At 32.0% G+C, this 26,310-nt stretch overlaps 1 protein-coding gene across 4 annotated transcripts in view; it reads right to left on the bottom strand.

The window, feature by feature from the left end:
• Positions 1 to 15,858: 15,858 nt before the first annotated feature.
• The window catches only part of LOC140443556 (sodium/hydrogen exchanger 9B2-like), a 205,401-nt gene continuing 194,949 nt past the window's right edge, over positions 15,859 to 26,310 (bottom strand). For all 4 annotated transcript variants that reach the window (XM_072534874.1, XM_072534876.1, XM_072534875.1 and 1 more), the window contains 2 exons: positions 23,883 to 24,352; positions 15,859 to 16,636 (listed from right to left, as the gene is read on the bottom strand). In XM_072534874.1, the coding sequence (XP_072390975.1) occupies positions 16,295 to 16,636; positions 23,883 to 24,352 (812 nt within the window). In that variant the 3' untranslated portion in view covers positions 15,859 to 16,294. The remainder of the gene's footprint in view (positions 16,637 to 23,882; positions 24,353 to 26,310) is intronic.

Here is a 26,310-nt window from a genome sequence, read left to right on the forward strand (position 1 = left end):
TTTTAGGTAGTAAAACTTTATACAACTAGGGTTTTTCTTAAACCAAAACTAGGTCTGAAACCAAACTAAATATTGTATTGTATATGGTATATTGCTTTTTGCATTGTATAATTATATCGTCTACAGACTAAAAATTAGGAATGAGAAAGGCCTTACAAAAGTAACACTTCAAGTTTTGCACTTAACTTATTTTTAAAAAAGATTTAAAATATAATGTAAACACTTAAACTATTAACATTACCAAAATGACGAATGACGTGTTTTTCTTTACCAGATATCCAATTTAATCATCAAGGTGATAAAAACTTTTTGCAGAATCAGAATAGTTCGACAGTACATTAAACTCCTATCTATACATTGCCTGGTTTTAAAAAATTACTATTTTAAAAGTTTCATGGGGTATTCATATGCATGTATGTACATGTTTGTGTTTATATATGTGTATTTATTGATTTATGTTCGATAAGCGTCGGTAAACATAATTCTCAAATGTTAAATTTATTAGAATCGCCTAAAAAGTAAGTTAAATTTCTGTTTATTTTAATATAATTTTTATTTTTACATTATTGATATTATGATGAATACTTTGAACAAGTTTAATAAATGTAATGGACGTAAAATTTTCTGGACCTACTCCTATTTTATAGGTTGTAATTTTTAGTCTTATCCATTCTTGTAATACTTTACGGTCCAGCAATAATATATCAAAATAGATCCCCAATGTATAAAATGTATAAAAAAATTTCCTGTTAAAAATAGTAACTTAACATATTATTTCTGTGGAAAGAACCCATAACTTGATATATCGAGTTTCGCTAAGTTTAAAGGAAAGCTATTTTAAGATAAAATGTCTCTGGTAAATCCAAATATTAACGTACAATTTATAACTAATAATTTTCTTGGAGCTTAAAAACCAATTATTGAAAGAGTTAAGTATGTAAGTGAATTTTTGTTAAATATCAAAGTTATGAAATGTTGTTGAACATAACAAGTTTTGCCATCTTCTACTTGACCATGTTTTTGTAATCGGAAAATCAATAATACGACTAAAAAACAGAAAGTTATTTTTTTTGTACAAATATTTACAATTTATTTTTGATAGCTGTTTACCTACTAGGGAAAGAACTCAACATCTCAATAAATTAATATAACTTTAATAAACAAAAAAAGTTGTACAAAGAGTGAACTAGGTGTTTGCTTGTTCTTCAGTCTCGGAGTCGTCTTGCGTATTGTTTAGCTCATCGAATTCTGGAGCTGTTAGCGTTGTCGGCAGCTTTTTGTAAAAATTATGGAACTCCTTATCTATTAACGTTAACAACGATAAGAGGTTCTTCTTTTTTAAAGGATTTACTCCAATCGTACTGGCACAGGAGTTCGAAACTTCAATCTTTTTTGCACAGATCTTTCGGCCTTTTCTGTTGCGAATCAGATTAAGGGTTCGAAATGAAGCAAATGGATTCATATCATATTTGAAACAAATGACTCCAAATTCTTTAGTGTATCTCAACCATTTTATCTTTAGCCACTCGACTGGCTTTTTTTCAGTATCTTAATTACGATGTACCAAAACGTTATTCTTAACTAAAAGAGATGAAAAGCTTTTGAAATCAGTCAAGTCCATCTCAATCACATTATCCTCAATATGAATATTTTGTATTATATTGAACTCTTCTTTAATTTTCTATGTGACATGCTTTTTTTTGTTGGATCTCGCAAACCATATATTATTTGTATTCTGTCTAATTTAGTTTTAACTGCTAACTTCTTTAGTTTTATTCTAAACCTTTCTACAAATGGGTTGTGGTCTCACGTAAGTTCCATGGTATATTTTAAATAATTTTATGAAATTGTGGTATCTTTTGTGAATGAAATGGTAGTCAATTTGATTTCCGATGACGTTATTTTTGTTGTCTACTGGAGATTTCCATATGCACAGTCTCCTAGCCGGCAGTAGTAGTAAGTACTTGCAATAATAAAATCGTTCTCTTGGCAGAATTTAGCTCATCTTTTTTCTCTCTGGTTACAAGTTCACAGTACAAAGTTTTCAATAAAATCTTCTTAACTTTCTCTTTTTGCATTTAGATCTTCCGTTACTATTCTAACGACTCTAAATTTGATTACTTATTGCTTTAATTCATTGTAAAACTGTTCTAGCTCTTCAATCTGCTCATCTGCGTTGTGAGCAAAACTCTATCTGAGATGGGTATGATTTTGACAAATAATATCGCTACTTCGATCCAGTAATTTGGATCATCGTTATTACCAGAGTAGTATATCATTATTTGGCCTACTAATACGTCATCTGAATTAAGCCATCTGGTCTCACCTAGTCATAATATGTTTATGTTAAATCTCCTGTATAACATTACAGACTTTTTCTGAGGGATATATTGATTTTGCATATTGGCATCATGCTATATTGGCACGTGCCTATCTTCATGCCATTTCTTCTGGTACCAGTGTTGTCGTTGGTTGATGTATTAATACCGGCCCTGTGGAATCTCTGTGATATGCCTTCCTTGCTGGATATTGGCCTCCGATACTTTGTACTAGGGATATCTGTGTAGGATCTGTAATGTAGCTGTTTCCTCTTGCCTTCTAATTCTGACTGCAGGGCTGATTTCTCAACCCCAGCACAAAAGGTTGCCCTTCCACTTACCAACTAATCCACCCGAAGCCGTTGGTCAGTAAGTAGGGAATTTTTTATACTGGCAATCACGCTGTACCGATAAATTTTCGCCATTTCTGACTACACTTACTTAGTTTAGCCTACAGACCAATGCAGTTGCGCGGGTTGTAGCACGTACTACGCTAGATGTGGTTTTTCTCATAAAACGTGATTCATTTATTAAATATTATGTTATGATAAAATGATAATCACAACTATACACCCCTATTAAATGCCTTAGAAATAAGTAAAGTCGATTTCATTCTATTTGCATTTATTGTATCTGGCCGACCACAACATATTGGACCAGTGCATTTTCCTTTTATATTTTAACAGACACAATTCCCAGAATTGGCCGATTTCGAACACTATCACGCTAGCCGCGATACCCAGATGGTTATCAGATCAGTTGTTTTAAAATATATAAACAGATGAATATTATTTTGCCATTTTTAATTTAACTCTACAGGAATTTATTTTGAATAATGTAATTTATTTCAACTCGTTACAAAAGAGCCTCAAGAATTTGAGTTGATTTCCTGTAATGCCAATTCTTGCAGGCTAATTATGTAAATCAGAGAAATCTTTATATACCTTGTAGTTATACCAAAATTAAGGCTTTTTTATGGTTTTGACCGGATATTACTAATAAAATATTTCTCTTTAATCAAATTGATAACGCTTAGACAATGTTCCTGTCTACTTTTCAAACGTCTTAAAAAAATGTAAAATGTTCAAAGTATTCCCATCATTAGAATTGAATATTTTTATTTTAACTTTTATTTAATAAATGTGATATATTTATAGCATCTATATAATATATTTTACTGTTTTTATCTATGTATCTACTAACCACCTAATTATATTTTGCTTGTATATTATTTTAAAAAGGTTTTTATTTTTGATATTTTAGCTTTACTATAGTTGCAGTGGCTATGTTGTATTTATTGAATATTCAATAACGTTTATTGTATGTACTCGGCAAAAATTTGGAAAAGGAAAATATTTCGAAAATAAACAGATGTAGTTCAAGGTGAAACATAATTATTTGATTATATTGTAGTTTTATAAACAATACTATAATTTTATTCCCTATCCTAGATATATCAATAGTTTTAAAGTGGTAGAAAATATCTTGGAAAAGAAATAATTTCTCATAAAATGCAGTAGAGACTAAAATAAAAATTTCCCCGATAGATTGCCATATGACTCATTAAAGCTATAGTGAGATGTTCATTACACATCTTTGGATCGGCTTTTTTTGGGAAGCAGTATAAATGTAGATTGGAGCCATTATTTATGTATTATTCCTGTTTTATATGTGATGTTGACTAGATTCAAAAGTAGGTTAATAGACTCAACATCCACAGTTTTAAGTAATCCTATGGTAATTCCATTATGCCAGGGAGATTTTTCATTTTTAATTTGTTTTAAGGAATATTCTATTTCTTCTTTTATGATTTCAGACAATCACATTTTACCGAATAAAAAATTAACCGAATAGAATCATTCTAGAAATAATTTAATGGTAGTTTACTAGATTCGAGGTTCGAATCACATGACAGGTAGAGAATATTTTTAAGCGTATCCATATAAAACCCTAAACATATCTGTGACTTTTAATTAAAAGTTGTTAATTAACCGATGTAACGGGTAGCTCTTTTAGGCACCAGACTTAAAGTAAAGTAAAACACAAGTTTAATTTAAATAAACATAAATTGGAAATAAATTATAATTAATAAATAATTTATTTTCAATAAATAATAAATAAATAATAAAATAAAATTAACTTCTATGCAATATGTACACTAAAAAAAAAATAAAACACCAATCCTGGTGGATGAATCGACGACGACGATCCACTGTTAATACCTGCGACAGAAAATACCGGCAATGTTAGTAAAATTGAAAAAGGACGATGTATTAGTCAGTACCCAAACATCAAGGAGAAAAAATAATCACTACATATTCTGGGTGAGAGGTGAACGAATTGATTACTACTCGATCTTGACGAAGAAAGTAAAGCAACCAATCAGTACTTGGTTACGGGTGGGGAAGTCGAATCGATCAATACTCGATCTGCCAAGGAACGAGTAGTGACCAATCAATACTTGGTCATAGGCGGGACGCTTTGGCCTTCGGTCAATACCCAAGGTCCCGGTTAAGTTCTTATCAGATCAATACTCGGGTAGAACTCGCAGGACGATTGCTGTTTGGTCAATACCCAAAGGCCCGGTGGAGTTCCTATTAGATCAGTACTCTGGCGGATTTCGATTCTCTATAAAATAAAACATTGAAATAAAAATAAAAATGTTTATTGCCTAATAAAATATAATATTGTACACTTAAGATATCTTAGCTTTATTTCTTCCGATGTTCCACATCTGCACCATCTGCTATTTGAACCACATCTTCTTCGGGTACCTAATAATTCCTGTCGTTGACTTTTGGGCATATTTTTCTGTAGGTATTGGTTTTTGGCGTCGTACCTACTTTCTTGATTGGTTGTCTTCAACAACCACCTGGCTAGACCCTGATCAGATGGTCGATCAGTCTGTTTTTCTCTGTACATCTTCAGAATGAGGTTTCTAGCGAGAATGTCTCTGGTATTTAGAAGTCTTCTTGTAGCTTGATGGAAGAAGTACCTTTTTCTGTTCTTAGCCGCCTTTCTCAGTAGTGTGTACTGAAGCCTTTCACTGATAATTGCATTTGTCACTCTCTCTTCCCATATCGACTCGTCGATTAGCCTGTAACATGACTTCTCTGTTCTTTCATATTTCTTTTAGTTGGTGTTTGCTGTTGAACTCCAGATTGTGACTGCATACAGTATCACTGACCTAACATAAGCTTGGTACAATTGAATCTTCTTGGTCTTCGTTAGAGTACTGGTCCTGAACATATAAGGTTGAATTAATCTTTTTGAAAAATCGCTTTTACCTTGAGTTCTTGTGTGTGCTTCTTGAAATTTAACCTTCCCTGGAGGTGAACTCCTAAGTACTTGTGGTGGCTAATACTGGTGGATTTAGTTGCTGCGTAAATAAGATAAACTGTGTCTTTCCCACATTAATTTTGATTTTCCATTTGTCCGTGAATTCTGGAATTCTTCCTAAGTAATTTTCTAAGGTCTCGTCAATTTTTTGGTCTTCTTTTCCTGCTGTGTAGATTACCGTTTCGTTTATAGGGCTGTACTTATTCTTACATCTATTGGTAAGTCTAAAATAAAAATGTATAAAATAGGCAATAAAATACTGCCCTGAGGCATGCTTTCTTGAACTTCTTGTATTCTGGACATCTTGTGGTCAGCTGAAAAATAAAGATGAAAAATATGCGTCACATATATTAACTAAATAATGGGTCAACCTAGGTCTGTCGTTCTTGTAAATAAGAGCTTTTTCCAGCCCGTATCGTACGCTTTTTCGATGTCTAGGATGGCTATTCCTGTTTTCTGAACACTCTCGCTAGTTGGAGTTCGCAGTTACTTTCTCTTCTAAATACAAATTAGTCTTTTTGAATTATTTTTCGTTTTTCTTCGTGCTTTATTAGTCTTCTGTATATAATTTTTTCCGATATTTTTCCTATGGATTCCAGGAGGGATATTGGCCTATTATTTCCTGGTTTTCTTCCATCCCTTCTTAATTTTAGTAGAGGGATGATTTTAACATGTTTCCAGTTGGTCTAAAAATGCACTTTTCCCATGAAAAATCTACAAATGTGGTGTAGTGGTACTTTCATTTTCTTCGGTAATTCATTGAGTGCAATGTGGATATCTTACATTCCTGGAGCTCTGCTTTATTTAATATCCTTATGATTTTAGCAGCATTTGTTGGATTTAGGTAGTCTTTTTCCTCTATCAAAAATTCGTCACTTCTTTTTTATCTCGTATTTGTTGTTAACTTCTTCTTTGGTTTGTTCATCCGACATATTTTAATTTTGCCTGTGTTTCTACTATTTTTCTTGGGACGGATTTTCTCGGTTTTCTGTTGCAGCGGACTTCGTTGTATACCATTGCCGGTGTTCCATCTCCAGCGCGCATTGATGGTAGTGGGAGGTGACGGTTGAAGGGCGTTAGTACAGAGCGGTGGCAAGCCGGCGACGATAGATACACCAAATAAACCGAAGGATGAGGTACGTAGTACGTAGTACTCATTTATTAATTTATACCGAAAAATTCTAAGACTCTAGACATACAAGTGACACGTGACACACCGCTAAATTATAAAATAACCTAAAGTAATAAGGGGATCTATGACCATAACTTTATGATATAAAATGTAAATAAACTTCATTATCTAGGTTTTGAAAACCAAATGTAAAGCAGTAAAAATTGACTAAGCGAACGATAATAAATTATAAAAAATAAATAATAAACACCGACTTACGTAAATAGTAAAAAGAAGAGTTTGTTGGCCTAAAATGCGGATATATTGTCATTTGCTTCACATCTGTAGTTGAACTTTCATATATTTTTTTGTTCGTTAAGGTTCACAATGGTTGCGCAATATTTTTAATTATTACAAACTACAATCGATAGCCACACGTCTTTTTGTCCCTCCCGGAATCTTCATTGACTGCCTGGTGCCTTATCATTAATCCATTACAGTAACCTTTCTTTTATTTTTAAACTTTTTGTCCATTTTTTTCTAGTTTTTTGTTACACTTTAGTCTTAAAGTGAATTTTTCAACTGGCTTACAACTAACGTTTAAATTGGATCTTCAATTTATTTATCCGATGCATAGGTTAAAAAGTAAAAGAACTAGATTATTTAGTTTAGCAAAATCGTAAAGTACTTTGGTAAACTGGAGTCTGTGGTCTTGAGTATACAGATAAAGAAATCAAACTTAAATCCACTGTTATTCAGTTTTATCAAAGAAGATATTTGTTTACGCTCGTCTGTTTCTTTTCGAAAAGGATAAAGCTTTTGCAATTAAGATAACAGAATCAGAAGAATCCAAGTGTAGAATAAATATTTACATGCCAAAGAATAAAAGACTAAACATTTTATAAATTGCCATAGTAAATTATCGTCTTAGTAACTAATTCAATCAAATGTACACGTTTAATACTTAGTAAATGTAGATGTCCTATCGTAACAAAATTATGTTCGTGACAAGAGAATTTTAATCAAGAACATTATAACCAGGATATTTAAAAATCGGATAGCCAACAATTCCTCTCTGGTTGGAAATGCGTTGTAAAAAAAATATCGCTACGATTTAGAAAGTAAAATTTAAATAATTTGTAACGTGAATGTTATAATCTGTAAAAGTGGTTCCTTTTTTGTATGTACTACTATGTAGCTATTATTTTAATTGTAATTGTTTTTATTGTTATATCTGTTCAAGTAAGAGTTGAACATATTTTATGTCTGTAATAAAAGTACAGGTCAGGAAAATATTAAATAAAAACTAAATTAACAACTACTGGATTCGTTGCCTACTTTCTTCATACAAAATCTATTGGTTCCGTTTTTAGAGTTTGCTCGTGTACGAAACTCCTTTAAAACGCAGGTTCTCAATAAATGAAGTGTATCTAATTCAGCTTTATTATTTGATTGACTTTCATAAAATAATTAATGTGTTTTAATATATGAAGAAGATGTAGGTATCTTTCTATTACGCGAATATTTCTTTTATTTTTTTATATCTTTAAATATCACGCCATTCTTCGTTATAGGTTCTTCTTCTTATTACCTCCGAGATACTAATTAACACTATCACTTGGTGTTCAGTCCTTTATAATATACCCCAGATCTCCATCTTATTAAACTACACCCACAAATACTCTGCTTTTTATAAAAGCCTCTACCTTTTTTGCAGAGAGTTTAAGGATGTTTTCTGGCCACACAGGCCAGATCTAAAAAATATGTAGGTTATAATTGTAGTATCTAGTACGCCCATAATTACCTTTCACTTCCTAAAATTTGGCCTCCCAATCTTTTGGATTTTCAGCTTATTGTCCCTGTTACGTTTCAGGTCTTTTGCGTGGAAGTGGTTGTCATAGGATTTACACGATGGAGATAATAATAAGGCTTCCAGTGCCTGTTGTTCAATTCTACCGGAAACTCACTCGGATTCTTCAGATCCCCACTTTTGGTCTCTGGAAATTACGCCAACACACGTTTGGATTTAGGGAATTCCTCAGCCCTAACAACTTTTTCCTTCATTTCTTCTTCAAAAAAGTCCTTTGTGAAGTTAAAGGACTCTTCTTTCTCTAATCAAATTCCTTTATATCCAGGAGCATATAAAGCTTTATCCACAAATTTTATAATAGTAAAACCCAATATTTTAAGAACAACAAAAAATTTCAAAATGCTTATTTGGTTTTCTTCGATCCTGAATCTCACAAAAAATTTTTGTGTAATCTTAAAGTGGGATAGTTCCCAGGAGTTGACTACATACTGTAGTAGATAAAACACTTTAATATCGAATTAAAAATTTCTGTTGTAATTGGTATATATTCAAGTAAAAAAATAAATCAAAATTCCAAATGGATTATAATAGTTATTTTTTTGTTCAGAACGAACATCTTCGTGTTTATCAGTCCTCCTTCAGTGAACCTGAAAAGTAAGTAGTCGCAAGTTAAGAAAAACGTGGTTCAAATTTTGACTGGTAATTAAAAAATGTAGTAATGATTACTTGCTTTGAAGTACTTGGGCTAATAAGCGCTACAGCAAGCAGTGGATAGGAATAAATTAAAAACAACATACTTAAAAGTAATAAATAAATGATATATAATGTCGATGAATATAGTTTTAACTATCAGGGAACAGTATGTCCCTACTTGAAATAGCGCTCACATCAGCCATGGTCTGTAATAGCCATCCAACTGACTTGAGATGCCGGAAATAATAATTGACTATTTAAATGACAATGCCATTCAGAATATGATCGATAGTTTGTTTTAAGAAAAGTATTCCAGGTCAGTTGGCTAGCTATTGCAGACAAAGACTGATGTGAATGCTAGTTCGGGTAGGAACATACTGTTTCCGGATAGTTAAATCTATATTCATTGACATTATGTCGTTTAATTTAATACTTTTAAGTATATAGTTTTCAATTTAAACTCACCTACTACTTAGTGTTGCTCTTGTTAGCGCAAGTACTTAAAAGTAAGTAATCGTAACCATATTTTTTAATTTTCAGCCAAAACTTGAACCACATTTTTTTTAACTTGGTGAGATTACTTTTCAGGTTCACTGAAGATGGACTATGGAAATCCGAAAACGTTCGTCAAAAGTCAACTATTGTAATCCATTTGGGCTTTTAATTTAACTTTTTAATTAAATATATACCACTTACAAAAAAAGTGTTCACTTCGATGTTAAAATTTTTTTGTAAAATGTTTAGAAATTAATTATGTTTGTGGATTTTTTACTACCGGTTTTAAAAGTCTTTAGGTGTAACATAATGCGTAACTCTCTCATTATAATTCTAGTCACAAATATATTATATGCAGAACAGTTTTTGCATTAAAAAAAAAAAGAAAGATTGTCGCTAACGGTAATAATACGATAGGACATTTTGCACATATGTTATCAGCATATTTCACACAATTTTTTTTTAAATCGTTTTATGAGAATAGTGCAATAAAAGACTACCTACATACAAAAAATTGTGTATATATTTCATTATCTGTAAGAAAAATGATATGGCTATTGTAGGTGCCAATGTAATTTAAAACTGAAAATAAATCTACAATTAAATGATGTTTTTTTTCTATCAATATTACCCATATACCTATTTGATATAAAATTTATAAATTTGTTTCAATATACTTTCGTGGCTAATGGAAAAAGTGACCATACCTTTTTATTAATATCTACTATCGACCGATCCGTCATTTACCATAGTTGTTCGAGCTGTCGCTCAAACTTGACCGTTGGTTAATTGGACTCAGTCACTTATTTGCAAGGTCAGTGAGTTTAAATTTGTTTAACACCTTTCTAACCTTTTTTGGGGCTATTTATCGAATAACATCACCTACGAACATGCCAATGAACCTACCTCTAAAAATCATATGAACAAGCTGAATTTTGGTGAGAATGTCAATTTTCGAACCCCAAAATAGTTGCAAAACAATTTGCCCCTACCCACGAAGTTTCACCTAAAACCCTCTCGCAGGGAGAAAGAAACGGAAACTCCGTTTTATCAAGAATCTGTACACTATATAAACACCTATTTTAAAGAGAGAAGAAATGTAGCTGAGATAATTTTGAACAAAAATCTTTATAAGCATCTTATTCTGCAGTATGAACCGTTGTCTCACAACTAACGCTTGAAGCGACTTATGATTTTGAATGTCAGTTATGCGCGTGAAATCAATGTTTTAAATAAAATTCTTATCAACTCTACGTAAATAGTTCTATCTCTTTTGAATAGAGTATTCTACCGACAAAACTCAAAATGCATTTTTTAAGTAAAGAGTGCACCTTTCGTAGTAAATTGTTGCTTTTGCTACAAATAAATTCAGTTTCTATAAAGATGTTTTTTTTATTAAATTAAAAATGCACCTAATTCTAAGACCAGCATGCTAACCATCATTTTAAATTTAACTGCCCTAGGTATTCCCAATGGTTCATCTTAGAAAATAATCATTGTTGTTGCACACTTCACTATTGTGGCTAGGTTCACTGCCCGATTTTTAACTGACATTTATATATTTATCTTATCACTATCAAACAAGTTCAAAAGGCTTTGTACGTTTGAGCCTGCAGACTAGGTCTTGATTATCTAACAGTTCTAACACTTCCCTGTTTGTATGGTTGTGGAGTCGGTTGTCGTGATCCTTGACAATTTTCTTTATTTCTTCTTTAATTGTTGCTATACGAAGTTCGCGATGTAGGTTTTTGTTGCGGATATACCACTGACTATATACAGTCAGCTCCGTAACTGTAACATATAGGACCACACTGATTTGAGAGCATTTATTTGTAAACTAATACCTTGTTCTTGATTGTAAGTTGTGAGCTTCTACCTAATAACCAATATAATTTCTTGTCTTTTAGTTTTAGTTCTTCATTCTTTTTTTGCTGATATGTCCCTGCCACTTTAGTTGGTTATCCAAATGTAATCCTAGGTAGTTAACTATTTTCTTGTACGGGACGATTTTATTGTTTAGTCTAACTGGTTAATTATTATTTTTTTTGTAAGTAAAATCGATATGGGCAGATTCCCCTTCATTAATTTTTATGCCCCATTTATTATTCTAAGTGTTTATTTTGTTCACTGCATTTTGGAGGTGCCTAGTTGTTTCCTCGAATGTTTCATCTGCATGTGCAGGTGAAACTGCAATTGCGACCAGTTTAATATTGTCTGTAATAGGAATGTGACAGTTGTATAATAAATATAGTATGAGTCCCAGAACACTGCCCTGTGGGATTCCTGCTTTGATTGGTCGTAGTTCTGAATATACGCCTTCATGTTTAACTCAAAGTTCTGTCTTTCAAATATGACTGTATTAAATGAACATGGTGGATGGAAAGATGTCTTTTTAGCTTTAGTAACAAGCCTTTAATAAGGACTCAACTTTACGTCAACCAATCCCTGTAGAAAGAGTGACGCACTATAACTACCTCGGCACCATAAAAAATGAAGAATGGACCAACAACCAGGAGATTAGAGCACGCATCGAAAAAGCTAGATCCACCTTCAATCGGATGGAGGCCTTCTTTAAGAGTCACAACCTCTCTCTTGATACAAAAGTAAGAATTCTGCGATGCTACGTCTTCTCTGTCCTTTTTTATGGTGTTGAATCGTGGACCTTGAACAAAGATATGTGCATAAAACTGGAAGCATTTGAGATGTGGCTATATCTGAGAATACTTAAGATCCCGTGGACTGACCGAGTCACAAATGGGGAGGTCCTCAGAAGAATGAATAAGAACCGAGAGGTACTGATCACCATTAAATCTCGAAAGTTAAAATTCTTCGGACATATAATGTGAAATGAATCCAGATATGCTCTCCTTTAAGCCATCCTACAAGGAAAAATATTTGGAAAACGAGGTCCAGGAAGAAGAAGAACATCTTGGTTAAAGAACCTCAGAATCTGATTTAATACAACATCTGTGAAGTTTTCCGTGCTGCTGCAGATAAGATAAAAATTGCCATGATGATCACCAACATTCGTAACGGATAGGCCCATCAATAAAAAGAAACAAGCCTTTGCGCCACATTTTATTAAATGCTTTTCCTATGTCTAGGAAAATAGCATATTTTGTTCTCTTCTAGAGATCTTTCTATAATATTTGTTATGCGATATATTTTGTCTATTGTTGAGTGTTTATTGTGGAATCCAAATTGGTGGGAAGAAATAGTTTCTTTGTGATTATGGTTAAGTATAGGTTGTATTCTTACTAGCAATATCTTCTCGAATAATTTCTAAATATTTGGCAGCAACGATATTGGTCTGTACGATTCTACTTTATTTGCTGATTTACCTGGTATAGCAATTATGATTCGTGTAGATACGTTATTGGTACATATTGTAACATGAATACTGCATTTATGAGGTTTGTGATTTTAACAATCGCCTTTCTAGGTAGTTGTTGTAGTCTTTCTTCTGTTATTAAGTCAAATCCCGGAGCCCTTTTGGGATAGATATGGTTTTTGAATAATTTGGTTACTTCTTTGGGGGTGGTAGACTTTATTATTCTTTGATTAGTATTGTTTATATCGTATTCAGTACTCTCATCATAATCGTTTTCTGCTTGATCATTGCTTTCCATTTCGTGATTTTGGAATACATTCTCTAAGTATGAAGCGAACAGATTTACTTTAAGTTTTCCGTCACGTGTTCATGTTTCATTTTCTTTTATAATCGCTGGAATCTGTTGCGTCTATTTATTCTTTTTGTGCAGTTCCATAAAGAGTAGTCAGAGGTTTGGTCATCAGTCAGATCGTTTATTTATTGGTTTATTAATTTCATTTTTGATTAAATATATTTCCCTTTTTAACTATTGTGTTAGGTTATTTAATACATTTTTATTTTTTGCAGTTCTGTGTTTTTGCCATGTTTTCCTGGTTTTCTTTTTCTTTACACCAGTTCTCGAACTTTTTTGGGATAATTTTGACCTTATAGTTTTTCTTATTGGTCCATGCTGCTTTTTGTATATTTATGTTTAGTTTCTCTGCTTCTTTATCAAATTATTCATTAGTTTTGATTGGTACATACATTTAGCTCAATTCTGTCACTTAACTCCTATTATCTAATGCTCCAGTCGTCATTCACGAAAATGCCAACCTCTAAAAATCATACGAACAAGCTAAAGTTTGCCGAGAATATTAATTTTGGGACCTCAAAAAAGATGCAAAAAAGTTTACCACTTTTACCCCCGGGCTTCTGCCTAAAACTCCCCTCGCAGGGGGGTAAAATCGAAAAAAATCCATTTACTAAGAATCTGTCCACCCTAGAAAAAAATGTTTTACATAAAAAAATGTAGCTAAGGTAATTTTAAACAAAAATGTTTTTATGCATTTTTTGTGTAGAATGAACGAGAATGCGAGAATTTGTATCAGCAGGACGGTAAAAATTCGATATCTTTTAATTCAAGTGACCTATCGACAAAAATCAAATGCGTTTTAAAGGTAAAGAGTTTAGCTTTCCTATGTATTTTTCGTGTTTCGCCGCAAATAAAAATTTTCAAATTGTCAAATTTTATACAGGTGTTAAATAAATAAATGATTTTCCCATTTTTTATGATCCTCACGAGATCAATACAACCTATCACTTTCATTGACTGGCCACTATGAAGTTTCTGTAACTAGAGCCTAACCTTGAAAATGTATAGCATGAAATTTTAGTTTTCAGTTTTGGCAATAAATGTGAGGCATTTGAAATATGCTTAAAAAACGCTGGATTTAAACTTTTACACAACAAACGATATAAAACATTTAAAATTTTTTTTCAATTACGTTAGTACGTTTTTCAAAAGAAAAATTCTTCTGCAATAAACTACATCCAAAACCGTCATCTTAAATGCATTTCCCGTGACGTGTGATCGTTTGTAATGTAAAACATTAAATTCTGCTTTTTTTATGAATATTTCAAATGCCTCATATTTGTTTCCCCAACTCAAAATTGATATCTCATGTAATAGGTTTTAAAGATTGATCTCTAAAAATGAAAATTTTTCTACAACTGCTCAAAGAAAGTGATTAATTTTATTGAGCTTACTAGAATCGTAAAAAATGGCAAAATTCGCATTACGTTAATTTATTTAACACCTTTATAAAAACTGAGTTTATTCTGGTCAAAATACAAAAACTTCATACGAAATCTGCACTCTTTGCCTTTAAAACGCGTCTTTATTTTTATCGATAAGACATTTGGATTAAAAGATATCGAATTTTTACCGTCGAGCTTATACTAATTGTTTTGAACATTGATTTCGCGCGCTTACCTGACATGCAAAATCGACGGTCGCTTCAAGCGTTGTTTCTAAGAGAACGGTTTATTCTACATAAAAAATGCTTATAAATATTTTTGTGTAAAATTATCTCAGCTACATTTTTTAATTGAAACATTTTTTTCTACGGTGTACAGATTCTTGGCAAATCGATTTTTTGCGTTTTTACCTCTCTGCGAGGGAGTTTAAGGGGAAAACCCGTATATAAACGTGGTAAACTTTTTTGCATCTTTTTTGGTGTCCCAAAATTAATATTCTCTGCAAAATTCAGTTTGTTCGTATAATTTTTACGGGTCAACTCTCTGACGACTGGACTATAAGGCTAGCCCAGTTTGTTCTGTTATTGGTTAAGGTAGGGTTATTTTCTCTTAGCATACCCTCAGCTGTTTCCATTTTTATAAAATTTGCCATTTTCCATTTTTTTTATTGCTGCATGTAATTCTCTTAGCATTAAAATCTGCATTAATGGTAAATTTTTCTCTAAGCGTGTTGAGCAAATGAATATAATCTTTGTTTTTTTTTTTTAGATTATGTTTTGGTAGAAAATATGCAGCTGCTACTGTTTACATCAATTTTTTTTAACATTTGTACTAGCTGATTGCATGGCTTTAGTCTCTATATTTGCTCTTTCTAAGTAAATTAGATTATTTTTTACTAATACTGCTACTGCTCCACTAGCTGTGTTTTAGGGTGAAGAGCTTGATATATTTCAAAATCTTGTGGATGGATCAAATCTTGTGGATGTAGAACACCTGGGAGATCGGATATAATAATTATATTATATACGATAAATAACATTTTATTATTAAAATAATAATTTATTTTTGTTATTGATTTTAAACTTTTGATATAAACATATTTATAATTTATATTCCCAACTGAAAATATATTTAACAATAAGTAATAAGAAAATAAGTTTACAATTATGTAAGCAAATTTACCATTTTAAATGTGATAGTACTATACTATTATCTAGCGCTACAATAAAAATCCATTTTACATAATACACATTTCTTCATTGAGTAATCATGATAATTTTAAATATTGATATGTGTCTTTAAAATCTGAATGGATCGACTAAAAATATCAGATCCTAAAAATAGATCAAATATTATTAAATATTCCACACAACTAATCACATTTCGTTTTTTGCTCTTCCGCCTTAAATTTCATCACGAGATCAGCTCTGCCCATATTTTTTACTATAACGGTTTGATACCTATTTTTTAGCGGTTTCCACGTCATCTTTATCTTCTTCAATTATAGAACTAATTGTAACGTTATGCACCTGTTCTTTGTCTTCATTATTGGCATCTTCATTCAACAACAAATCTGGACTTAGGAAAGATTGTCTTCTGCTCTTCTTTCGGACTCTAAGTTCTGGTGGAAGAGGTTTTTCTTTAGTAAGTAAAATGGGTCCTAATATTGTTGTTAGTAAGGCTCCAGTTGGGGCAGTAAGAATAATAGATAATATACAGCATTGCATAATTTTTTGTGCTTCAATTACTTCCTCGTTCTTTTTGTTTTCTAGTAAAGAAAGTGCTACTGGTCCTAGAGCAGCCTATAATAAAAATATTTTTATTAGTTCACAAAAAAAGTCTACAAAATTATATTAGCAGTTTAATCAGAATAAATTGCAATTCAATATATGGTTTAAATATATGACAATAAGTGTAAAAAATGTTATGTATGGATGAAGTGACAGTTAAAGATGAATTTCATAGAGACTATGATAAAATAATTTTTTTCTGCGAAACCTTAGATAAATATATTTATTGAAGATACCTGGGGGGGTCGTTCAAGTATTACATATCGCAATTTGGGGGTGGGAGATCTTGTAAAACGTCACAGGGCGTTATAGATGTGGGTGGTGAGGTGGAACAACACGTTACGTAACACTGTATAAAAAACCACGAAATTAAAATCTTCCAAGTTGGTATTTCTTGTCCTTTATATCTTACGGAAGATCCTTTGGCTTTATTGTACGTATTTTTTATTTTGTTTTTGTAGAAAATAATACACAGAAACACGTGAAAAGAAAACGTGGAAATTGACAACTACGAACGACATTTCGACGAAATATAGAAAGCCTGAAGATAGCTTGCAGGATCCAGTAGACCTTAATCTGGAATGGTATTATCACATCCGTGAATATCAATATTTCTTTCAAGTAATTAAATGCGCGGACTAATATTGCCGTTGCCGCTCAAGAAGTGCATTGAAATATGACTTTCCAGATTTACTGCAGCCAGCCCAATGCTTTAAAGTTCAAGCAAGATCGTTGTACCTAGTTAGTTAGATAAAGGATCATGCAAGAATTCACCACTTCTCGTAAAGTTGACCGTTGACCTGTCGCCCCCACTGAAAGAATTTAAGCAGGTGCCTTATGATTTCTTTTGTCCAACATTTCAATGCGATCTCAAGAACGGAATAAGTGTAATCAGTAGGACCTATTTTACATTCCACAATAGTGCATCCTACAGCGACTTGCTGCCAAAAGAACAGATGAGTTTCTCTGTAATATGCGCTACAAATTGGCTTGACGAAGATAAACTTGATGCAAGTGGTTTAATTTTGATAACTCCGAATTCCCCTTTGTCTGCTGTCCGGATGTCACTATTGAAAGAATCTGAATTGCTGAATAACCCATGGACAGAGGAGTAATAACTCCAATTTAATTGTTTTTTATACCTTCCTCTTTCTTCCATTCTTATTAAAAAAATATTTAGAAACTCCATCACTAGAGTTACGACATACTCTGGAGCAGATATTGGATCTGACCATAACTCATCAGTCACCGACGCAAGAGTCAGGCTAAAACGAATAGACCAAAATCATAAGCAGAGGAATTTTAAATAAAACAAAAATACGAGTGGCTAAAGGTAAGTGGATGGCGGATAGATAATCAGAAATGGAAGAAATAGAACAAAAAAGCATAATATATATTCAATTTATAGCACAACAATTACCTAAGAAATGGCTAAAGTACTTATAATACAGCATAAATACAGCAATTCCGAAGAAACAGCGGGAAATCGCATGCGTCTAAATAGATTAATTAGTCTGATAAGCCACACATTGAATTTTTTTTTCTTCGTAATATTCATTGCGAAAAAGAAATAGATGAATGCCAGTTGCGATTTAGGAATGCGCTGGGTACACCTGAGGGTTTTGGCTTAAATGTACACTTCCCGTCATATAAACCTGGTACACTTTTTTTCCCAATGTAAACCTGTGTTCAGATTGGACACAATGGTTCGTGAATCAATTCGTTGTTGCCATCACAGATAACGGAATTTCAGTAAATTTAAATAAAACGTAAAACGTAAAAAATAACGTTCAAAAATATATAAAGTTTTTAGATAGGTATTATTTTTATTATTAACAACAAACAACCGTATCTAATAACTTTAATAACCAGAGAGAGGATTGAGTTAATGTCCAAAATGTTGAACGATATTTAAACTTAGGGTATTGGCACAGGGAACATTGGATTGCATCTACTGTAATGTTATGCTTCAATTACTTTCAAAACACAAACTGTTGACTGTGTGTTATGTCAAGTTTAGTAACAGGCAAACTACCTAAATAAATTTATTATTTATTACATAAACGATAAATGTGAAAAACTAACATTATACTTTATCCTACGTAGATTATAAACTATAAAATATCCGGGGCGAAAAATGCTTTTCAAAACGTGACAGTATTACATTACAATCCGATATCTCACTGTAATGTCCCTATGGAGGTTGAATCTACACCCTAATTGTAATCCGTTTTTATCTATAAATAGACTATTACTTTTTTACATTATTATATATAAAATGTAAACAAAAAACATTTACCTACCCATTGAGATGCATATTTTTTTCAAAATTAAATGATTTACGGTGTATAAATGATAATGAGAATAAAATTAAGCGAAGTAAGATATCATCGTCTGTCTTAAAAAATCCTCTTATAACTGAAAAATGTTGGTTTAGTATCTACAGATGTTATCAGTGTGTGAAAGCTTCCCGAACAGATCCTAACGATTAAACATAAAAATTAAACATAAAAAATATTGCTTGCCATCAATCAGATTTGACAAGTTTGTCAAAGTGAGTTTTTAAAGACGTCAGTTAAATCAGTTTGATAAAACGAGAATTTCAAAAATAGAAGATGGTTGGTCTATTCGACAACTGGCTCAAGAGTTAAATAGAAGCAAAACCACAATCCACAACATTAAAAAAATGGGAAAACGAGCAGACTTTGGATAGAAAGAGAGGGAGTGGGAGACCAGTTATTACTACAGCCCAATAAGATGAAACATTAACTAATTATTTAAGAGCGTATCCCTTCCATACGGCAAGGCAAGCAAAAGTTAATACAAACTTTAATACTTCTATAACTACAGCATTAAGGAGAATTAGAAGAACAGCTTTAAAAAATTGTGCAGCCTCCCGAAAATACAAATTTAGCGAGGAACATAAACAAAGTAAACATATTTGATTTAAATTACGTTTTAAATGATCCAGTCAATCTTTGGGACCGTGTAATTTTTACTGATGAAAAAGTATTCCAGTCTCATTATGATGGTCGTATTAGGGTTTATAGACCGCCTCGAAATAGGTTTAACGAAAACTATATTTTATTAAGTGATAAGTCCGGACGGTTCTCTGTAAATCTTTTGGCTTGGATGTATAGAGGAGGTTTAAGAATGTGTTGGAGAATTGGAGGACGATTCAATACTGAAACCTATTTACATATATTAGATAATGTGATGTTGCCATCGGTTAGGGAAATTTTCCCCAACAATACTTTTATTTTCCAGCATGACAACTATACAATCCACACAGCCCACCGTGTACGGGATTACCTTATGGAAAATAGCATTGAAGCTCTTCCATGGCCCTCTAAAAGTCCAGATATTAATCCAAAATAAAACGTTTGGGGACTTATGATCAACAAAATATAAAAATTAAATGTAGTTCCCCAAAACAGGGATCATTTATGGACCATCATTGAAGAAACCTGGGAAAGCTTGGCCGAAGATGAAAATTTGTCACTAAATTTAATAAACTCAGTTCCCAGAAGATTACAAGAGGTGATTAATAATAATGGAGCTATGACAAAATATTAACTTTTCGAATTGTAATACATATATTTAAATTCCACACTTGTTCACTGCAAAAATTATTCATTTTTTAATAATTTCAAATTGAATTTTAAATTTTTATAGTGGGTTTTATTTACTGTAGTATTCCACAACTCAATACATGTTTGTGCTACACTTTACGAGAAACCAATCACACCTCTCGATTTGAAATTAAACATAATAATTTAAAGTCATGGCTAGATTTATTATCTATCATTATTTTTGAATTGAAATATTTTCATAAATTATAATAAAATACGAATCAATGTATGGGTACTACTAGGAGATAATGAAAATTTCAAAATTAATAGAATTTTTTAAGATGTGTGTTTAAATAAATGTTTAAGTAAATGTGACTGACTGATCGAGAATGCTTGATATTGTTTTAGTTTTTAATATACTAAAAACTTGCGACCTGTCGCACAGCCCTGCTTTTAGCTGGTTTGATATATGTATTTTCGTTGAACTGGCAACGTTGCCTTCGAAATTAGAATGACACATGTGAAAAGCTCAACTTACACAACTTGAAAAACACGATTTTCAGTTATAAGACCAGTTTTTTATGACGCGAACGGTACCTCTCCGAAAGTAATACGAATGTAAAGATATTTATGTAGCTTTCATCGATTACGAAAAGGCTTGCATAGGATAAAGACTGGAATACTGTTGAACATATTAAGAACCAAATGCATTGATGGTAGATATCTACGTATCATATACATGGTGCATCAACAACAATGCATTTATAAAAATGTTTATAACGAAACTGAAATACGTCAAATACGTCTATAATTAAAAATTATTTTAGATAATACAGGGTCAGTAGGAACAACGGAATAAACCATAGCTGTGTTTTTTTTTAAATTCTCTTCGATGATTTCTTCAGGACTTCCGAGGTTTCAGTCCCCGAGCGTCCAGACGCTACTACACTGATCAATAACCAATGCATTACTGGTACTGGGAATAGAGGACGGTTCATTTATACCGTCGATGGTGATTTGGGTAAAGGTTGGCGTGGGTAGGGGTTAGCGTAGGAATTGGCGCAGAATATTTCTGAATATATATATATATATATATATATATATATATATATATATATATATATATATATATATATATATATATATATATATATATCGAGAAAAGGAGTACGACCGTCAATCCAATATAAACTAAGGAACACTCGAAGAGTGGTGGGTGTTTCGGTCAAAGTGGAGAAATAAAAGACAAAGAAGGTGGCTACTTCATCTATTTATTAAAGACGTTTCGCTTCTTAATCAAGAAGCATCATCAGTTCATCTAAAAAGAACAATATGAAATACCAAACATCCATGGAAAAGTTATTATAAGTGGGTTACCTTAAAAAGATATGTAGCAGTCAAAGATATAATATGTGTAAAGAAGCTTATGATAATGGACATTAAATATTATGTTGTATAGACAATTAATTGAACTGAATACAGTTTACAAATTAACTCAACTTAGCACAGCAAAAGACATGTCGTAATGGTACATGTATATAAAAAATATGTGAAAAAACTTAAGTAAAAAACATTAATTTACAGAGAACTAAAAAGATCATATAATGCACTTCCAACAGTATATTATTATTTAAATTTGATTTTAACTTTAGGTAACATTATTAAAATTGAATTATAGATATTTAAAAAAAATTATATAATGAAGTAACCACTCTTAAGCTTCTCAGTCGCTGTCGGTGAAATGCGACCAGAAATTTAGGTACCACGCCGAACGAGAAAAGACAGTGGCCTTGAGGTCAAAATGTGACAGAACAGCAAGGCAAGAAGTTAATGTTGTGGCAGAATAGCCAGCAACAGGTGAAGATTGATTCAACCTCCATCAGTCCATGGTTCATACATTTGGAACTGAGAATAATACAGATTCTATATTATTCTCAGGAAGGAGAAATCAAAAATATTGAAAGCAATTAACAGACTGTCTAACAAAAGTGAAATCAAGGAAATTGAAGATAATTTAAAAAGACACCTTACTGATGATTTCTATCAGGCTTTTAAAATACAACTGAGAGTTGGACAACAACCATACTGTTAAATAATAAAATACAATTTGAACACAAACGAAAGAGTCTTAAAGTATACTGTTTAGCTTTTGCCGATGACCTGGATTATTTAGTTAGTAATGTTAATAAAGATTAAGCTCAGCTGTCAAGCCTTTAATTCATTGCCGCGAAAATTGGCATTAAAACAGCATTCAATAAAACTGAGTTTACTACAAACATCAAGAATGCACCAAAATTACCAAGACAAAGTCAAACAGTTAAAAAAGTTTAAATAAATTGGAGAGTTTATTACACCTGATGGTGTATGAAGAATAAAGTGGGGTATGGGCAAAAATGTCAGTGTAGTTCAGACAGAACTGGCTGGTATCTCCAGAGCCGCAAAAGAAATAACCCCCAAAGGGTATAGCCGGGAAAACTATAATAATCTGCACAGATAGCAGACAAGCGCTACTAACCTTGAATAGGTTACGTGTCACATCAGGGTTAGTAATGAAGTATCACGAGTCACTAATTCAAGCTTCGGATGGTAATACCATCATTCTGAGGTGTGTTAAATGGCACAAAAGTAATAAAGTATAGTAATAATGGCGCATTGCTGACCAATTTACTAGGAAGACAGCAAAGCTAAGACTGTTGGACCTGCAGATCTTTTTGGTTAGTCAACTACAACAATCGCGGAAATTATCAAATGTCACTCTCATACGCCAACCGTGAAAAGATGGGAAGAAGGACAAGGATGTAGACTTGCCAGGGGAACACTTAGTAGCCTTGAAAAGCCAGCATTAAAGAAGTACTTTGATGCATGATCAATGACCAGGAAAAACTTACGCTTGACAGTAAACTACGGTTTTTTAACTGGTAATTGTCAATTAAGCAAACCCCTCCACATACTGGGGCTGGTTGACACACCTCTATGCAGATAGTGTAAACAAGAAGACGAAACTGTGGAGCATGTCTTATGTGAATGCCCGGAGTTATGGTTAATACAAGAGTACGCGTTCGGTGAGACCCGGTTCACACCTGCCCATATAGAGTATATGTTCCCTGGTGACTTATCCACATTCCTAGCAATGGCAGGAAGGACAATAAGCTAAGGACAATAGCTCCCTGGAATCGGTTAATTGTGGTTTAAGTGCTGTGGAACTTAACTCGTCGCCTTCCCTACCCTACAAATACAGATACACCTGATGGTTCAGATAATATTGCCAGTGAAAGTAATTGTTTGAAATTAGAAGATGCATTCCATATGTGCAAAAACCTGTACAATAGCAGAAGTTTATTTTTAAAATAAATATAATAAATATAGATGGTTGCATTATCTTTACACTTATATTTAAAACTAAAACTCTGCACTGTAATCCAGTGATCAGACCGTTAGCCCTTAGCATCCAAATTTTTAAATGTAAAGAACAGGCCATTACGAAAACTATATAGTTTGTTATATAAAATCAAAAAGATGGGACGAAAAGTAACAATTAAGAACAGATAAATAAAAAGGTATTTTTCAATTTTTTAATAATGACCTTTGGTTTTTTTTTAAATATAGATACAGAGAGTTCATGCCAATACCCATGATATAGCGGCCGAATTTCAAAATGATTTAGTTTAAAAATAATATTAACTTACCTGAACTATTCCTTTGCTAATCCAAGATACAGACACGAACAATTTCTCCTTTAAATTCATATTACATCCAATTCCTACCAAAACTGTTACTGCTATCCGGACCAAGACAACAATCGCCAATATTCCAAAAGAGACTAGTACTACGTTACTATCCATCTCATTTATTTTTATTCTAGATCCCGTTATTCCGAACAAAATCGGCTGGAAAATCATCCAAAATATTTCAAACGCCAAAGCTGCTGGGTTTTCTTCCACATGCCATCCCTGTTTAGACCAATTGGTCAGGGCCACAAATGCAGCTGTGACACATATTAAAGGACCTGCTCCACCATATCCTACTAGTTCACTACCAAAGACTCCAGCTAGGCCGCCAGAAAGGAGAAGTAGAATTCTCAAAGGTGATGCAAATGGATCGTTTCTTTCAGGTGTGATGTTACAAATAATTCCCCATATTACACCTATACCGATACCTACAAAATAAAAAAAAAATATTGTATAGAGCAATCTAAAAAAGTTGTAATTAGGGTGGGCGATGCGTTAGAAATTCATTTAGTTATGATTTTAGTTTATTTCAAACATTACCATAATGTAAACATACCGTAAATAACTTTTTTTGTTTTCTTTAAAACAAGAATTTAAAGAAAAAGCGTAACTCTTAACTAGATTACAGTGATTCTGGATAACTGTGTCATATGCAGCAAAGTTATTTGTCAGAAATGTAATACAACTCAGAAGAAAAGTTCTTTAAGGTTAAACCTCATATTTACTGTGGTCTTATAATAGAGATATAGATAATACAGACAAAAAATATTCAGAAAAGATTATACAAATAACTTACCTCATATGCAGCTTCATCATCATGTCACACAATAATTGTGACAGGTTATGAAGCTGTGTTTTTTATTTGAATTTAAAAAATTCACACAAAGGCTAGTTCTCTTTGTTATATATCAGTATCTGAATATTTTAAACATCTTATCTGTTCCAATTACAAAATACAAACAAGTTCTCAAAAATACTTTTTTTAATTTCTACGTATATGTACCTATCTCTTTATGTGTACATGTTTCTATATTTGGGTTACACACAATATAGGTTATTTTACACATTACATGATATTTTTATTTAAATTGTGTAATCTCAAACCAAAATGATAAAAATGACAGATTGCTCTTTAAAAATAAAAATATTATACATGCAGGTCTAGATTCGATCTAAAGACAAATTAATTCTTTTCTGAAACAGAGATTTATAATATAGATTAGATTTTATGTCAGATTTGTTGTAAGCTATTGATATTGCTATGCAGCGTGTAGGCATTCATGCTGGTTGGTATATGCAAATAGATATGATTTTTAAAAGATTATACTTGTCGCCTTATAAAATATGGCACCTTTCGCTGTTTAAGAGGATATTTGGATATTAGTTCTTCTTAAGAAGAATATGCCAAATTCTCATTATGAGATATTTACATTTAAATATTTTGGTAATATTTACTCATTTATTTTAAAACTCAGGAAAATGATGTTAATTATAAAAAAAAATATTTAAAATGGTGTGCTGGATTATGCCTTCAAATATTTACTGACTCTTTTTAAATTTGAAAAAAAAAATAAAAACCTTTGCTTATGGAACAAAAAGTAAAATTAGTACAGAAATTTGCACATTTGTTCCATATGCAATGAAGTACAAAACTGAATTATTTTATAACGTTTTAAGTAAAATATTTTAGTTTGCGTTTCTATATATCTTATGTACCATTCTACGGTTAGATCATAGTTTATTACATTATTTCTAATCTTATATTACCGCACCTTTAAAAAAATACAAGGGTACATCAAAAAGAAAACTGCTTTTTGTTTTCAAAATTTATTAAAATTAAAACATGTGTATGTGAAACAAACAGTAAATAAAAGTTAAATATTCTTCGCGGTAGGTACCTACTCATAACGTAATTGAAACAAATAATTGCAGTTGGAAGAAATAAAATCATTTATTTAGTGAAGAAAATATTGTTCTGTACAATATTTTGTCGACCTCAGGCATGTAGGCAAACAGACACGATATGCTTTATTTTTTTAGCGTCGACTATAGATTTTTCGGTAATAACCTTTACCATGGAAAAGTTAATAATAATATTATTATGATCGTTTTTGCCCTGTTTTTTAGCAGATCCGCGTGTCTCATGTTTATTAAGTCTAATAAAAGTAACATTGTCATTTTTATTAAAATCACATTTAAAACTAATATGCAAGGGGTCATCTTTTTTATAGTTAATTTGTTTAACTTAAGTAAAAGGCAAATCTTTAAAATTTAGAGTTTGGCTTACTATTTGAAAATTTAAAAAATCTTTTTTTCGTTGCAGCACCTTGACAGGTGCTTTACCGGGGGGTATATTTACAAGGTGTCTTAAGAGTGCAACAGGGCT

Source organism: Diabrotica undecimpunctata, chromosome 6 (assembly GCF_040954645.1).
Source record: "Diabrotica undecimpunctata isolate CICGRU chromosome 6, icDiaUnde3, whole genome shotgun sequence".
Taxonomy (NCBI): Eukaryota; Metazoa; Arthropoda; class Insecta; order Coleoptera; family Chrysomelidae; genus Diabrotica; species Diabrotica undecimpunctata.